Here is a 17,801-nt window from a genome sequence, read left to right as displayed (position 1 = left end):
AAGGGCAGAAAAACAATAGAAATTTAGAGCGGAGTTGATATGGATATCTAAAAGCATCAAGTGTGAGATGAATCTCTAAGGTAAAGGGTGTAAAATCGAACAATGATTGAAAATAAATATGCAAACAGAAAAAGGGGAATAAAACACGAAACCCTGGAAGTACGAGAGATCGGACAAGGTTCATGAGGGGAGAAAACGTGTCTTCAGCCCTCTGTGTTGATCAAATAGATGATTTTATAGTGAGTGGCCTCGCTTTAAAAATTGATCCTACTCAGAACAAGCTCAAATCATTTAGCCTTCATCCTCCATAGTAAAAAAAAAACAAATAGAAACATACGTGGCAGACACTTTGATATATTCAAGTGGTTGAAGTGCTGGCATGGGACGTCAGAAGCCCTGGGATGGAGTCCAGGCCTAGGTTTAAACAGGAATTTTTCATCCTCCTGTGATATGAGTTTACTAGGATAAATGCGTTGATAAATTTTTGAACCTAACCATAAATCAATACTTAATTTGACCTCGTTGATAAACTGAGTATCTGAAGTTTGACCTTAGGCCACAACAAGTGTTTTTCCTCTTCTCGTGAAGAAGTTATCAAAATGAATTCTACTTCATACTAACATTATATAGATATAAAGCCTAAAAAGATCTATAAGCTCCAAGCGGAATTCCAATAATTTCATGGGAAATAATTGTCAATGATTAACACCACATCCTTTTAATTTCAACTTCAGAGTACTTGTCTGTTGATTGATTGAATATTGTTTTACATCCTTCTCGAGTATTTTTCAGTCATATGGAGACCCCACCACTTGCCAGTGGAGAGCTGCAAATTTTGTACTACATTTGGTTCTCAGGGCCACCAAGCAGGGAGTGATTTTTTCGTGCCAGCACCTACATCTACTGCTACGCGGGTCTTCGGTTTATATGGTCTCATCCGAAGGACTGGAGTTCCTGTCTGAATACTTAGAATTGTTTTAATGAAACAGTTTAACTGAAGAATGGTCTTAAGGTCCTCTGTTATTGATGCATCTGTTGTCAATGGCATAAAAATGTCTAGATTTCAGTTTATTGTGAGGAATTGTTGGTCAAACGTTAAAAAAATGATACTGACTTTTGAGATTTTTTGAAAGATCATTTTTTAAGATCAACAACTGATTTCCTCAGCGTCAATGCTGCTTTGCTATACGCTGTGGCACATTTCAACTAAAGTTTCTTTTTTGACAATAATTATTTGTTTTTTTTTCTAAGGAGAAAATATAAAAGCATTTGATGGACCCAACAATGTATCTTTGGAACGTTTTAAAATGAAAATAAGAACCCAACAGTAAACACATGGTTCATCGAACTCACGCATAATGTAGGGAAGATCAAACTCTGTTTATAACTAGTTGCCAATAAATTAAAAGTAATAAGCATTGAGATTTGGTGTTAAAGAATTTCTTCCTCGGAAAGGGAACTGAGAGTTTGTTAGGTTGGATTTTCAGAGGTAGAATTGAAATCTAATTCTTCTTCCAAAATACAGTTAGAATAGTGAACATTACAACAATTAAGGATTCCATACAAACTTATCACATTCGCCGTGTGCTCCTTGTCCTGTTTGGAAAATCCATACACATATCAGAGGGTAAGTGATAGCATAAAAGTCAGTTTGAAAAGCAATTGTCAGTTTTGATCTTAATTCTTGTATCAACCGGAAAAGTTGCGAATTGACGACTTTTAACTTTTAGTCTATATTCTTTTTTTATCGATTTGTTCTTGCTTGCTTTCAGTTCACATAAACCTGCTCTTGCTTTTAATCACAAATAGGAGACATTAACCCCATCTGCAGGTAATAATTGTATTGTATATTGCTACAAAGTATTGGAATGACAATAGAACAGTGAAAGTCGACACGTTTAGACCCTATTTAAATAACTTGTTTGGTTGCCCTATCCCGACCGACTGCATATAAATGGCCAAACTCAAAACTTAATTATTACTTTTTAAATTTTCTGAAAAAAAAGAAACAGATTTTAATGATAATTAAATTTTTCTAAGAAATTTTCTTTTCTAACTACAGACCCAACTTTTTATCCTGATTGGGGAGACGCAAACAAACATTATTTTAAAGTTTGCCACAACGTAAACTTTTGTTTCTTTTAATATATTCAAATAGAACACAGTTTTAATATTCTGTTGTATCTTTAATGTCAAGTTATCTGTAATATAATAATATATTAACTACTATTGATTATTAATATCTCTCCGGAATATTAAAATGTCAAGCTGAAGGACACATCAACAGATTTCTTCCTTTTATATACAATTTTAGAAAAAATTCTGCTTCAAATGAATTTCAAAATTTTTCTCTTAACGACGAACGAAGTGAAAAAGAAACTAGGCAATACATCACAATTTACATTTATATACGTTACTGTCTAAATATCACTATCACATCAATTATTTCGTTTGAAAAAGAGTAAGCAAAATAATAAAAAAGATTTTAAAAAATATCAAAAATAAAAATATCAGAGCAGGCATAGTTTAACATCACAAGGCTTCTTCGATGTAGTGTTGCCTGCTTTATGGGGATCATTTTGCTTTTTGTTGCATGTATCTGCTATTTTATGTTCATCAATGGTCGCACCTGACCAATTCCTTTAATGCTTGCGGCAGCAATGCATTTTTTAGGAACCAATATCATCTCTCGGAATCGTAAATAATTTCTTCTTCCTCTATAACTTAAAAGATAAGTTTCCTGAATTGTTTTGTCAGTAAAATCTATTTCTTCAATATTTTTCCAGTGAAATCCCGATCTATCCGCACTATTTGTCTATCCTTGTAATTAGAGCTTTTTACAGATCATAACTGGAAATAGTTTGACTTTGTTTAGTGACTTAGAGTTGGATATGAACTTTATGCTTTTACTGCTCCGAGAACCATTTCTTACATGTGTCTCAAGCCTCGCATTGGACCTTTTATTTTGGGGAAATATTCCGGATAGGTGAGTTTCGCCGGGACGAAGTAATCGAAATAAATATTTCTCGGAATCATTTTCGTCTTCAGAGTCATTGCTGTTGTTAGTGATAACGTCACTATTCTTTGAGTAATGAATGATTTCATTACTTTTTTCTGTTTGGTTTACACTAGAGATTGCTGGACCGACCTCCTTGATGAGTTCACCTTCGTCAATCAAGGTTGATTCATGTGTGCCTGTTTCATGTCTTTTGCTATATAAATATCCTTACCCGAAGAAGATTCCATGTCGCATATTATCCCTGAACTCGTAGACCATTGATCACGTTCAAAAACGTTCCTGGCTTCTAAGGAGTCTTTCTCTCCTCCATCTTTGATGATGTCTGATAGCTCTACAGACGCCTTGGTGACAGTTTTTGTTTTGAATGTAATGGGATTTTTGTCTTGTATGGAAACCTGGCGTGATTCTTTAAAATCAAATTTAGAAAGATCTTTTATGCTTTTTGAGGACTCTTTTGGAATTGATAACTCAGATTCAGAGGCAATTTTTCTGGTCATCCCAATACTTATCTTAATGTTTTCTATATTTTTATCAAGGCTTCGAACTTTAGATGAAAATTCTTTTAGAGTGGTAGGTTCGGATCCACGGGGTAATAATTTCAAAGAAAATGATGAGTCTTCAAGATGATTGGAGTTTGCAATTAACGGGTTACGTTCTCTAGAATAATCAGTAGATAAATTGTCAGGAGTTGTCTGCTCCTGCGAGACATCTTTATTCCTACAGATAGTTTTCAGTAGACCCATATTAACAAGAGTTATTTCCCGTTGGCCACCATCTTGTGGGTCAAATAGTTATTTTTCCCTCTTTGGCCTACCAAATATACGAGGGTGTGGCAGAAATATTTGGGGGAAAATTGTTAATGAATAAACATTATGAAATAAAGGAGGCTCTAACAAATGTATATAATTGTCAGAAAAACAATGCTTCCCAGCCCACAATAGCCAGTATAAAAAGTTGAAGTAAGTTGAATTATGAAGGAATATGAGCATGTTGACCCACAATATGGCGGCCGAAGGGAAATAACTCTTATTAATTTGGGTCTACTGAAAAGTATCTATTAGCCTGACTTGTGGATGCTTGGTACATCAGAACATCTTTTTTATGTGGAATGTGTTTGTAGTTGTCCGTGAACAGAGTGATCAGTGTCAGATTGAAACCTCATTTTCTTTTCTTCAGGTTCTTCCTCATCACAACCTGTCGAGAAAAGTATTTTAATATATATTTTATTTCATTATAAATATAGCAGAGGATAGTTTATTTTCTATTATTCAAAGGAATTTTTTTTCGTGTATATTACAATGTTATGAGAGATGAAAAAGAGAATACATATAAATATTTTTTTTTAGAAATAGCTTGAGGATATAGAGATAAACAGTAACTTTCCCTATAATCTGAATTGTCAGAAAGAAAAATCTTTAAGTTATCGTATTATTTTTGTACAATAAGTTACAGAAAATATACTGACAGTCAAAATAAACGCAACACCTTCATGTTAGGTTGAAATTATATACGGGTTATAACTATGTACCCAAAAAGTTAGAAAATCTTTAAATTTGCCAAATCGGTTATTTAACGGTTGAATGAATTTTCTTCCAAAACCGGAAGTCGCTTTTGAGCCCTCTTAACAAGTCGCTTTTGAGTCCTCTTAACAGAAATCAAAATTTACATTTAAGATAAAATATTTTATAATATTTTGGGTTTTGGGTTTTTTTTTAGCTGTTAATCATAAGTTTTGTACTAAAATCCCGGGGCAAAATCCGTCTTTCTTTTCTGGATGTGATGTCCAAATTTCCTCCAAAGGATTGATAGCAAGCATTTTCATTGCTAATACTGGAAATTCTCAAAATAAAGAAAAAAAATAGTACAGATGCAAATATATACTACATAACAACTCATCAGGCTCGTGTATTTCAATAGCATAAATGACAGTTTCTTGACCGGAAGTCCAAGAGTTACCACACTGCGATAAGTTAATGAAAATTCGACCGCAGTATCTGATAAAACATGCAGATTAAAATGCCCAAGAATATTAAGATCGTTCAAATTAAGACATAAATAAACCTAATGCAGGGTAAAAATCGGGCTGCATTTGTTGTATATTGCGGACTAGCACGTTTCAATTGAATGGCCGGAATGAGGATGTTTGAAGAGTTATTTGATACTTTCTAAGGTCTAAAAATAATATTTAGCCTTTAACTGAAGCATCATTTTTTGTAAATTTACTTTTTACCTAGATGTATTCATTTTTACTAAAAATTGATTTTAGAGGTACAAAATCCATTCTGAATTCTATGTTATCTGAAATTCTGAAACATTCAAAAAATGAAATACATGAAATCTTATTTTTAAAATTTTAAAAAGCGATTTACTTATGCTTAATGTATGCTGGATATTCATCCTGATTGAAATATCTATACATGTTTGAATTGATTCAATTATGCAAAATGTTTGCTGGATATTAAGCCTGCTTGAAAATATTAACATCATACGGGAATAAGATAAAAAAAAATAGTATCAAAATTAACATCTTATGTCACTGAGTACATTGTAGATTCTCTATTTATTTTAATTGGATTTAATGCTGGCGAATCAAAAAAATGACAGAAAGGCAAAGTCAGATGTATTTCCTTAGGAAGCGTTTGTATTGTATTTTTTTAATAATTGTATTAACAAAAGAATTTAATCCATTAAAAAAAATTTTTTTTAAAAGAGAAAAAATGTATTTTATTCACATCTTCTAGTTTACCAAGGATGTTATGTTCACATTAAACATGAAATGTGTATTTTAAGGTAAACAAAAAGTTAAAAAAAATTAAATGAATCATTATAGTCATTATTTTTTAGAAATTAATCAATAAAGGAAGTGAATGTCGCTTTATTACCTATACTTCAACAATTTCTTATTTTAAATAACCACCTTGGATCTTGGTAAATTAACATTATGAGTCAATATAATGTGTTTCTTTTACAATATCTGTAGCATACAGAGAAAGACTTATGAAAATCATGAGTACAAAGCTACAATTTAAAATATGACAACTAAACTGCAAGAAAAAAATTCACAGTATAAGTGTCGGAAAAACAAAAGTTGTGTCTACAGTTTCGTTGTTCTCGTGTATGCCAAGGTGAAGTCAATTTTATTTTTAGCTGAAACTTGTAAACAACATGTATTTGGACCATGCAAAGGTGAGAAATATGTTCTAGCAACGTTTTAAAAAGAGTGCATCAAAATTTTTGGTCTATGTTAATTTACTGCTGGATACTAGAGACCATGGTAACTATGGAAACTTATTGAACTTTTTTTCTCACGCGTACAATAGAGAGGAAGAAGTATTGAGCGATATTTTTGTTAAGGGGCACCTGAAATTATATTTACTTTTATTTTTCTCAATAAAAATATTTTTTTTAGGGTAAGAAAACTGTTAATTTTTGAAACCTTATACTTTTCGGTAATGAACAAAAATAACACTGATCATGCAAATTTTCTACATTTTGTCAATTTTCCCGTTTTCGTGTCATGGTTTCTCTTTAAGATCTTTGAGGTTGATTAAAAAAAAATATTGCATGGATTGAAACGCTCCATTTACATTTTAAGTGCGAATTTAAAAACAGATCAATATAATGTAGAAGAATATCATCACATTATTGATTTTTTGAAATTATTTTAAGAGAATTTTTTTTAATTAAACATTATAGGTAGAAATAAAAAAAAAAAAAAAAAAAAAAAAAAAACAATACAGTAAACGTAACATAAATGAAAAGTACTATATGCCTTTTGCAATATTAAAGTGTAAACTACTGACCTGACGTAGCTCATTAGCAACAGTATACAAAGAATTAAAAAAAATACATAATGAAACAAAGAATCAATATATTCTGTTGATATACTCGAAATGTATAAATAACATAAGAGTATGTTCATAGTAACAATAAGGAAAGACAAAAAAATTACTTACCAGAAAAATAAGAGCAGAGTACGAAGCAGTTATGCGTAAATAGTCGTTGGAAATTGTTCTGTATATTGATTTATAAGTCATAATTTGCCTTTTAAATAATATGTTTTGAACATTTTCAATATCAATTGTTTAACTCATCCTATCCTGCTTGTGTTTATCTTTTATGAATTTTCAGGTAGTGTATAGTCCATTTTCGAAAATGCTTTCCTTTGTATTGTTTGCTTTATTGTCCCATCAGATAAACCATGTTGCTCCGTAGTCTATTATATTTCACCATTTTTATTGTAGCAACAATAGACAGAAAGGTTTTAGAAGATATAGATTGCCGTGCACAAACGATAACGTAAGTTCTATGGTCGATACAATGACCTTGTCAACAAACACAATTTACCATTGAATCAAGTGCTGACTGACGGTTTTCATACTAATTGTTAGACATTGAATTGACGACTGATTTTTCTGTTATTTCCTGATCTCGACAAGTAGCACACGGCGGGTGTGACCGGTCTGCAGGGGATGCTCGCTCCTTCATGGCACCTGATCCCACTTCTGATGTTTCGGAGGTCCGTGTATGCTCTGCTCCTATTTTTATTGTTTTATGGACTTTTAGACTGAATACTGTTCGTTATCTCCATATCCTTGTATTACCAGGGGACTCGATCAAAAGGACTTTGCTAGGAACACCCTCATTTCATCTTTATTCTAAAGGATTTGGTAATATTTTCAAAATATTTTTGTTTCTTCTGTATTTATATAACGTGTCATTACACATCTTAATAAAACAACTCTGCGGTGCGCCATAACGTCATCAATTTCGCCATTTTTCGAGCATTGTGTTTACAACTTTTCTATTTCTGTTCTCAAAAGTTTTGCCTCATTAATTGATACAACTATTAAACTTAAGGTATTTGTTTTTATTTTTCTCCTTCCTCTCTTTATTTTTTCTTTCTGTTTAAGAATATTACGTACTTGTACTTCTAAATTAATTTACATGCTGTAAATATTTTATTTTAATTGTCTTCATGTACCATGAGTTTTAAATGGTGTTGAGAGAATTTGCAAAATGTAAAATGAACTTGTAAATAACCTTGATCTATTTGATTTTCTTTTAAGTGAACCCTTATTAAGGATTGGTATTTCTAGACTTGAAAAGGCACGGAATAATTAATCAATGCATTGGTCGATGATAAGAACGTTGAACAAAGCGGATGGTTCATGGATCCATAAATCGATTTTAAAACGAGGACTTGGATTTTAAATTGCAATAAAATTAGATTCCATTTGCTTGTTACCTTGCAAATGTTTTGAAATCTCAATACCTATTTGTAAGAACATCTTTTGCTTAACATTTTGTACATGCTAATTTATTCTTTGCATTAATTCTTTTTGTTATGAATTTTAAAAAAAATTCTTTGTTTAGGCTTGTTATGTTTATATTTGCCTCACCGACTTTTTTGCATTCTTTATATCAGTCAAACGCAGACTGACGTTTTTCATACCAATTCTTAGTCCATTATTTATACACTGAATTAACAACGGATTTTTTCCGTTATTTCCTGATCACGAAAAGGAGTACACGGCGGGTGTGACCGGTCTACAGGGGATGCTCACTCCTCCATGGCACCTGATCCCACATCTGTTGTTTCGGGGGTCCGTGTTTGCTCTGCTATTATTTTGTATTGTTTTATGGACTTTGAGATTGAATACTGTTCGTTATCTCCATATCCATCGATTATAATAAATATCAAAATAACTCCATTTACGTTATGTCCGTTTGACAGTAATCAGTCGGGTTCGTGTAAAAACTGAAAAGTGTGAATGGGGCAACTAAAATTAGATATTTTTTATATATTGTCAGCCCTCTTCATTGATCGGTTTCATACCAATTGTAGGTCCATTATTTACACTCTGGTTTGACAAGGTATATTCTCATTATTTCCCAATTATGAAATAGAGCACACGGGGGATGTAGCCGACGGCACGAATTGCTCATTCTTACATGACACTTTAGATTGATCTCACTTCTGATAATTTAGAGGTACATGTTAAATTGCTATGCTTCTATTTGAATTGTTTAATGGACTTTTATTATGGCTTGAACACTTTTCATTATCCCCACGTATTTATTCCCATGTATTTGCAAACACTATGAAAACCATTAAAAACTTTTCTCTTTACTGTGATTTCCTTTAATCTAAAGTAATAGACAGATTTCAAAATACATATAAATATATCTTGTTTTGTTTGATCATATCGGTCTATTGATTTCTAAATAATAGTAAGGAAACCAAGCATAAATGAAATATTTACGGACGCATAATATTAAAGCTTTCTACATATTAAGTACCTTTTAAAATTTATTTTCTCCTCTGTAAGGAAACATTTAAATTGCCATGCATATTTTACTGCATTTCTTTTAAAGTTATATTTTTTGCGCAGTCATGTTTTGTTAGAAGTGGAACTTTTTTTAACCCTGGGGAAGAGTACCTATTAATATGGGGCTGTGTGGATTTTAGTCATTTTCTCTTCCTTGGATGGAACACAAATGCAATGAAAAGTTCAGTTACTCCGGCTTCACTGATTTGGGGTATGTTAAATAGAATGATCATTCAAGAAACACATTATTTAGTACAGGGAGTGGGCTAAAAAGTAGCCTTTTGTTTAATGACCAACAACACACGCAACAAGAAACATTAATGAAAGTCAAATTAAATCAAGTTGAATGTATGTAATGCTTTGTTGAAAAAAAATAATTATTTAATATCAGTCATTTAATCACCTTTAAATCAAATCTCTAATTTCTATGCTTCCATATCATAACTGTTGATTTGATATATGTAAGATTTCCATTTTATAAAAAAAAAATGATGCAAGACTTTGAGAAAATAACAGATTGCAATTTGAAACTTAAAAAAAATATTTAAATATAATTTAGGTAAAATTTATTCACTTATAAAAACATTGATGCTAAAGCTAGTAATAGAAAACTAAAAGAGACTCTGGTTGACTATATTATACCATGGTAGTATATAATAGTTTTTTTCAGTATTTTTTATTAGGGCTAGGGTGAACATTCTTTGAGACCTTTGACGTTCATGTAAAGAGAATAGCGATTTCTGTTTCTCTCAATGTGCATTTTTCCGTTCATTCAAAAAATATAAATGGTTTGCATTTTCTTTAAAAAAAGATTCACAACAGATATTTCTTTAGTAATTATCATAAATGTATTCTTGACACCATATCTCAAACATAAAAAAGAAGAAAATCGATAAGGTGATCATAATTCTGATGATAAGGACTTTAAATGAATTTAACCTAAAAATAGAGTACAGGTAATAAAATTGATAAAACAAACTTAAATCGAAAGTTAACCGAAATATTTCCCGTCATGTTTGGTTTTTTCTTGGGTTACATCAAATAATTTAGGTATGGTTATTCTATACTATTACTCTTTTCTCAGTTAATATTAAATGGCATTTTTAAGGACACCTAGTATTTGAGGAAAGCGCTAGGTTTTGTTTACGTTATTGTATGTAGCAATACACTGTTTCCATGGACGAAAATGAGGATTACACTTTTTGTTTTCTGTATTTTGTACTTTTTATTTGAAAAAAGTAGTTAAGAACAATAGATTTTCTTTTTGTTATCTATTTTGATTTGGGGATTAAACAAATGATACATAAATTTTCCTACTGAGGGTTTGAATATGTATTTTGAAAGAGGCATCGGGTCCCAAATTATCACACTGAAAACGTTAATATTTGTGTGCTAAAATAGAAAAAATCACCTGATATTTTTATCTATTTCAGTTCTGTGCTAATTGTTAATATCCTAGAGCACCAGGATGTATCACATACCTCGCCTGTCAGAGGCAGTCTATGTGGGACTGTGTCATAAAATAGGAAGTCCTACAGAAGTGAGGATCAGGAGAGAAGTGATGGACACCACGGAGGTTGTAAATAAACCGATGCACATAATGAAGGGGTTAGATAGAATGAGAAGTGGAAGTAAACGTGAGGGATTCAGACTGAGTACTTCAGATGATGATTTCATGCTGTGGCCTCCAGACCACAAGGTTATATGTGATCCCTCTCAGGTCTATCTCTATCATATCCCAAAGCCCACTTTTATTCTAATGGAATGTTATGATCTTCCACCAGGATTTAGCAGACTCAATCTTATCACCATATCAAGAAATGAAAAGATAAGACCCTCCCGTATAGTGATCAATAACAAAGTTTATCTTTCTAGTACATTGTTCCGCAAAAGTTATTTGCGTTCACTGCAGACCAGTTCTGTTGCCACCGCTTCCTCCGTTTCACACGGACCTTGCTCTACATTTGTCATAACGAAAGATATTGAAGCAGATGCAGACTTTGCCTACTGTTTCCATTCAAATCATTGGCCAATACAATCACTACAATGGATAGACAGATGTCGTCAACAAGGCTGGCCCTCTGAGATTGTCGTATCTGAAATATTAAGATCAGGACACCATGTTGTCCCGATCGGTAGTACACCAGAAAATGGACTAGAATGGAGAATCTCATTCTCTCAGGCAGAACAAAAAATTATCTACTCCATGAATCACTGTCAGTTTTTGTGCTATGGTCTCCTTAAAACGTTTCTAAAAGAAGTTATCAACTTTCAAAATAATACTCCCGTCCTGTGTTCATACTTCACAAAAACAATTGTGTTTTGGGCAATACAGAATAATCATTCCTTGACATGGACACCTGAAAACTTATTGTCTTGTTTTTGGGATTGTTTTAAATTATTGATATACATGGTACATACCGGGGGATGTCCAAATTTCTTTATTCCTCAAAACAACATGTTTAGAGTGAAAGTCATTGGTTCTGTGCAAAATTTATTGTTCAGTCAGTTGTATGATTTGTATTGTAAGGACATATCTTGTTTACTTCTGAGTGAAACAATAAGGCCATACCTTAGTCAAGCTATTTTACAAAGAACATTGAGATTTTGCACAGACGAGAGCAGTATAATATCTAGCACGGAGTTAGATATTACATTATTTGGAGAATTTAGAATGGCTACACTAAAAATTGGTAATTTAAATCAATTTGTAGTATCCGTGAAACAATTAGAAAGAGTTATTATGAAAACGATGACTTCATATCGCGAAGTTACATTACAATGGATGACATCCACTTTGTTCAGGAACAGTGCAGTATTAATACAGAACAGTAAATGTCCAAGCGGGAATCGCAAATATTTTTGCTTCAGTTCCAAGATATCAGGACTGCTAAAACTGTCGAGCAAATTTGGTTGTATATCTGACATTCTATATCTTGCTATGTATTACTATAGGACATGTAGGTATGAGCATTCACTCAGTTGTTTAAAGAAGGCAGAGGAGGGTATGTTAGTACCGTATGATATGTATAATGGTCTTGTAGATAAAAATGAATACAGGCGCTATATGGAAGGTGTCCCTCTGGGGACTAGATTAAGGAAAGCACTAGTTGAAGATATTGAGCTTCACTGTGAGTATGAGTACATCCTGGAACTTGTGGAAGAGCAGAAGACGAGTCAGAAAAATGGCATGCTTTCATTATACATCCCACCTGTAGTGATGTTACACATGTTGTTAATTCTGAATCACAACAAACTCGGTGATACAGACAGGTGCAATCAATACCTAGAAAATATTAGGACTATTTTACTCTTATGCGATAAGTTTGTTATTCCTGCGCATTTAATGGATATTTCATGGCAAATAATGGCAATCTGCCAACGAACGTGTGGAAAATATTCGGAAGCTGTAGAGTCATACAAATATTCGTTGAAACAAATACCAACCCACAAGATTCAGGAAGCAACTCTATCAAAAATGAAAACATGTTTACCTTAAATGATATTATTCTGCTCAAAGTTGTGAAAGCTGTCATAGTGTTGGCGCACTGGTGCTTCAAAAGAAACTTGCAAACAAAATCTAGCATGTTATCAATATTTGTACGGACTGTATATATTACGGACTGTAGTATATTCATACTACTGTGATATTATGAAATATATTTCTGTATGTATTATTGTTTTTATATATTTCAAGAAAATAATCCTGAAATTTGATTAACCAAATGTTCTATTGCGCACCTGGATTAAGTTGCCTGAGTAAAGTTTTATTGTATGACTTCATTGGCTCTTTAATTTGATTGGTTATTTCCTATTTTTTTCATCCGATAAAACATTTTCATTATAAGTATAATTATACCGCGCTTTACCTTGTATGTCACAGCAGTATTAAGTTTTCAAGATAGGGGTTACATTTATAATCTAGTGTCCATCACAAGCACCTAATGGTACGTAACTTATATATTTGATTATGTGTTTCCTTAACATATAAAGATTTGATTTACGTAATTATTTTTATTGCAAACTTTTTACTTTATTGTATTTATGCATTCAAAATTGTAACTGAAAGATAGTAATGAGTCTGTGCGATTTCAATTGAATTGTTTACAGTACACAAATTTTCATAGAGTTCAGTTTTTTTCTTAAACGTATACTGTTGGTAAATTATCTTATATGTTATTTTCATAATTTCTGTAATTTAGAATTACAATGTACTTTGTTCGTTATAGATCAATGCCTTTATTTCCTTAATAAATGATGAAAACTTAACATCTGCCTTACTGCTCGGTTACACTATATCGTCTACGAATGACACAAAATACGCAAACAGTCGAATGCTTTACGCCATGTGTGTCCGTTTGACTGGTGATTGCTTCTCCATAAATTATATTATATAAGCAGCTATTTTATAATTATTTTTATCTTGATTTGTCATGTATGAATTTAACGCGTGTTATGAATGTTCATTCCTTGATTAAATCTTTTTGAAATTCAAATTATAATGTTAAACTGAAGAGATTAATTTACAGTCTGACAAAATAACAAAAGTGTATCATCCAAAAGCATCAGAATCAGCCAGAGGGTCGAAAGGCTTTGGATTATTCTCTCAATACAGCTGTTTTAACTTTTTAATAAATTGTACATATATCAAACGTATTTGCAATTGATTATTTACTCGTTTGCTCAGTATAGAAGTTGTCAATTGATTAATAATGCACTTACATCTTTTAATGTTTCGAATGGTAAGATTAAGATAATAAACAGTGATGAACCAATGAGCCTCACAAATAGCTAAATATAATACAAATATGGTCGGACCCCTGCCAAATTCCAAAGGTGGTACAGTGTATCAGGTCCGAACATTAACAAAATGAATTCCTAAGGAATAGACACAGATAACAAAATTATATTGATTTGTACCAAGGTCCCAGACTGGATAGTAGTATGTTGGGAACATTAATGTCAAACAGATAGCCACTTTGCATGTTTCTTACCAACGCTTTGCTACAAAGTGGTACTAGATATGTTAATTAATATACCAAGGGTCACGAAGTTATTTTGGAATAGGTATGTATCTAAAACGAACTATAACATTGTACTTCAATAAAAGATTTTTATTGTATGAAAATTATATATATTGCGTTTTTATGAACTGTTGCATCTTCTTTCTTCAAGCAACTCTCACATTTTAAATTTAGGATTATGCCCATGCACTGTTGACCACGAATCTCTCAAAAAAAAATGTGACTACATCAACATGTATACAATCCTTCTTGTTTGATATCTCTGTAAAAAAATTCCCTTGATATTGATTCATTCTCATTCATCACGTTATGTTGACACTTTCATCTGTAATTGGCGCTACATCCGGTCACGTGACGCTATACACGAGTACAATTGGCTTTAAGATTCTATTTCTAGTCAGTAGAAATGTCTAGTGTCCCGCAACTGAGGCCGGGGTATATGACCATTCTTGAAAAAAAATCTTTACATCAAAATTTAGATCATTATACACATGTATTAATGATGTATATAGCACATAAAACAACAACAACCAAAAATCTATAGGGTAAGATATATGACATTTTTCTGATTTGGAACAGAAGCGTATTGGATAAAAAAAAAACCCTGGTAAACCTGTTGTACAAAGAGAATTTCCTTCGCTGCTGACTATAACATAACAGGTACATGTACAGAAACACTTATTATAAATTGTATCTTGTTAATAAAACTTTGTGAATGTTGTTGTAATGTTATAATTAGGAAACCATCATATCATGATTACATTAACAATGTTTCTATGATCGCTTGTCGTAATTTGGACCTTTGTTTGTGTACAATCTTCGTCCTAATCTGTTTCTTTTCCTTAAACACACTCCCTCCGGATGTTGTATAGAAAGAAGACATCGAATATCTTCTTTAGAATCGGTAAATCCTGTCATAATAGCTTTCTAGTACAACCACCTGTATCCATGCGATTGACCACAGGACTCAAGTTTTTCCTCCATTAAAAGAGCTACATCCCCTTTGTCGGATTTGTATTTACGTATGAGCAAACCCAACTTAGCTGTTGTCCTTTTAAACGTTCGTTAACGAACAAAGACTCGGTTAGTTTGCGAAAGGATCTGTGTGTAATATATTCACTAGGCCCTAGTCTTGGCCCAAAAAGCCAAAACATGATTTATAAACATGCGACATTTATTCCCGAAGCTTCTCTTACATATTTTTAGTACCCCGAGCCCGACCCCAATTTAAACACATTACATTCCTCCCCTTTTACACAAAAAGATAATAAAAAATACAAAAAATGAATAAATCCTATTTGGATAAACAAAGTAATGATTAATTTTGCATTGTCATAAGAACTGCAACATGCAGCACAGTTCACCAAGGACTTCGCTCAATAAGTCCAAATTTTTAGTGGGTGTCCTCATCTTGAGTGGATAACGACGTTCCGGCACTGCATCAGTCTGATCAGGCACCTTGGTATCCTTGTTTACAGAGTCCGCAAGTTTTTATTGAGTTTCCACCATCGCAGGAGTTCCCTTGCCTGTTTTATCTGGAGACACTAAGGCCCGATCCATTCCTGGCTCCTTAAAAGAGGGTAACTCTACATCAAACGGCAGCGGTGTAAGTTCCGGCTCCAGCATCGTAGCAGACGACGATAATAAATGATCTATGTGGCAATAGCGAATGCGTTTTCCAACTCGTACAAGATAACTTAATGGTCCCAACTTTCTATGAATCACACCAGATATCCACTTCCATTTTTGTCCTGGAATAGTTGTTTTCACTTGAACTTGTTCACCCCCCTGAAATTCCCTGACTTTACACTGTCCACCATCATGTTGTTCTTTCATCTTTTGCTGTTTCTCCTCCACCGACTCCCGAAGATTAGGTTTAATGCAACTCCATCGGGTTCTTAACTGGCGCTTAAGAAATAGTTCTGCAGGCGATGTACCAGTAGTGCTATGTGGAGTTATGCGATACCTTAACAAAAAGTTGGCAAGGCGCTGCTGAAGAGACCATCTATGACCATCAAAATCTTGCCTCTTTCATGCTTTTTTTTAGAATTTGTACTCCTCTTTCAGCCAACCCATTTGACTGAGGATGATAGGGCGGTACAAGTGTATGTTTAACTCCACTGTGCTTCATGAAGTCTTGAAACTCACAAGATGTAAACTTGGGCCCATTGTCACTCACTATTTCTTCGGGTATTCCAACTGAGGCAAACCATGTTCTTAACTTTTCTATGGTATTGCTGCTTGTGGTGGACTTCACCTGCATGACTTTCAGCCATTTTGAAAAACTGTCGATAATAACAAGAAAGGACTGCCCCTTATATTCTGTATAATCTATATGCACTCGTTGCCCTGGTCTAGAAGCCCAAATCCAAGGATGCAGGGGGCTTTCTTTTGGAGTGTTTCTAGTAGATGCACAAGCTGAACATCTTTCAACCATGTCTTCAATGTCCCTGTCTAAATAAGGCCACCAAAGATACCCCCTGGCTAAGGCTTTTGTGCGAGACATTCCTAAATGTTCATCATGCAGCTCTAGCAACAAGCGACCTCTAAACTTATCCGGAATAACCACTCGCATCCCCCACAAGAGCAATCCCTTTTCCAGTGTAAGCTCATTCCGTCTATCAAAGAAAGGCTGCAAATCAGAATCCTCTACATGAGCTGGCCAGCCGTTCAGAGTGAAATCATACACCCTGGACAGAATCGGGTCTCTTCGGGTAGCTATAGCTATCTCCTGACTGGAGATGGGTAAGTACATATCCAATGAAAATACTCCTTCTTCTGTATCCTCCTGTTCTGTCTCATGTAGTGGTAATCTCGATAAGGAATCACAATAACCATGCTGTTCAGATGATTTGTACTGAATGTCCTACTGATACGCAGCCAGGATCAATGCCCAACGTTGCATTCTGGCTGCAGCTAATGGGGTAACGCCCTTTTTTGGTCCCAGAATTGACAACAACTGTTTGTGATCTGTTACCAATGTAAATTTGCGTCCAAACAAGTACTTATGGAATTTCTTTACTCCAAAAACTAAAGACAGTGCCACTTTTTATATCTGAGCTTACCGTCTCTCGGTTTCACTCAGTGTTCTGGAGGCAAAAGGTATTGGTCTCTCTGAGCCATCTTTCATTACATGCGATATTACTGCTCCAACTCCATAGGCAGATGAGTCGCACGATAATCGGAAAGGTTTCTTGGAGTCATAAAACACTAAAAGTTTACTCTCAGTGATCATCTTTTTTCAAACATTAAAACTCTTCTCACAGTCAGCCGTCTAATTCCATGGTTCATGCTTCTTTAACAACTTGTGGAGTGGGTTTAACTCGGTACTTAAGTTTGGCAGAAAAGCACCATAGTAATTCAACAACCCAAGAAAAGCTTTTAACTCCTTTACTCCAGTAGGTCTAGGTGCATCATTTATGGCCT

At 33.5% G+C, this 17,801-nt stretch overlaps 1 protein-coding gene across 1 annotated transcript; it reads right to left on the bottom strand.

The window, feature by feature from the left end:
• Positions 1-15,866: 15,866 nt before the first annotated feature.
• On the bottom strand, positions 15,867-17,610 carry LOC134269542 (uncharacterized protein K02A2.6-like). Its single transcript, XM_062751744.1, has 3 exons — positions 17,441-17,610; positions 16,448-17,188; positions 15,867-16,341 (listed from the first exon to the last, which is right to left on the bottom strand). The coding sequence occupies exons 1-3, from the start codon at positions 17,608-17,610 to the stop codon at positions 15,867-15,869; spliced, it is 1,386 nt and encodes a 461-aa protein (XP_062607728.1).
• Positions 17,611-17,801: the final 191 nt, after the last annotated feature.

This window comes from Saccostrea cucullata, unplaced genomic scaffold, assembly GCF_032062105.1.
Source record: "Saccostrea cucullata isolate Sc308-1 unplaced genomic scaffold, CSIRO_AGI_Scuc_v1 ctg3229, whole genome shotgun sequence".
In the NCBI taxonomy this organism is placed as follows: Eukaryota; Metazoa; Mollusca; class Bivalvia; order Ostreida; family Ostreidae; genus Saccostrea; species Saccostrea cuccullata.
This window is presented reverse-complemented; position numbering and strand designations above follow the sequence as displayed.

Excerpts from the sequence above, each read along its gene's own strand:
- LOC134269542 (XM_062751744.1), bottom strand. The coding sequence starts at position 17,610 with ATGATCACTGAGAGTAAACTTTTAGTGTTTTATGACTCCAAGAAACCT. Across the intron at positions 17,189-17,440 it reads CTGAGTGAAACCGAGAGACG|ATTACCACTACATGAGACAG; the intron begins GTAAGCTCAGAT and ends TTCCTTATCGAG. Across the intron at positions 16,342-16,447 it reads TATCATCCTCAGTCAAATGG|GTATCGCATAACTCCACATA; the intron begins GTTGGCTGAAAG and ends CTTTTTGTTAAG.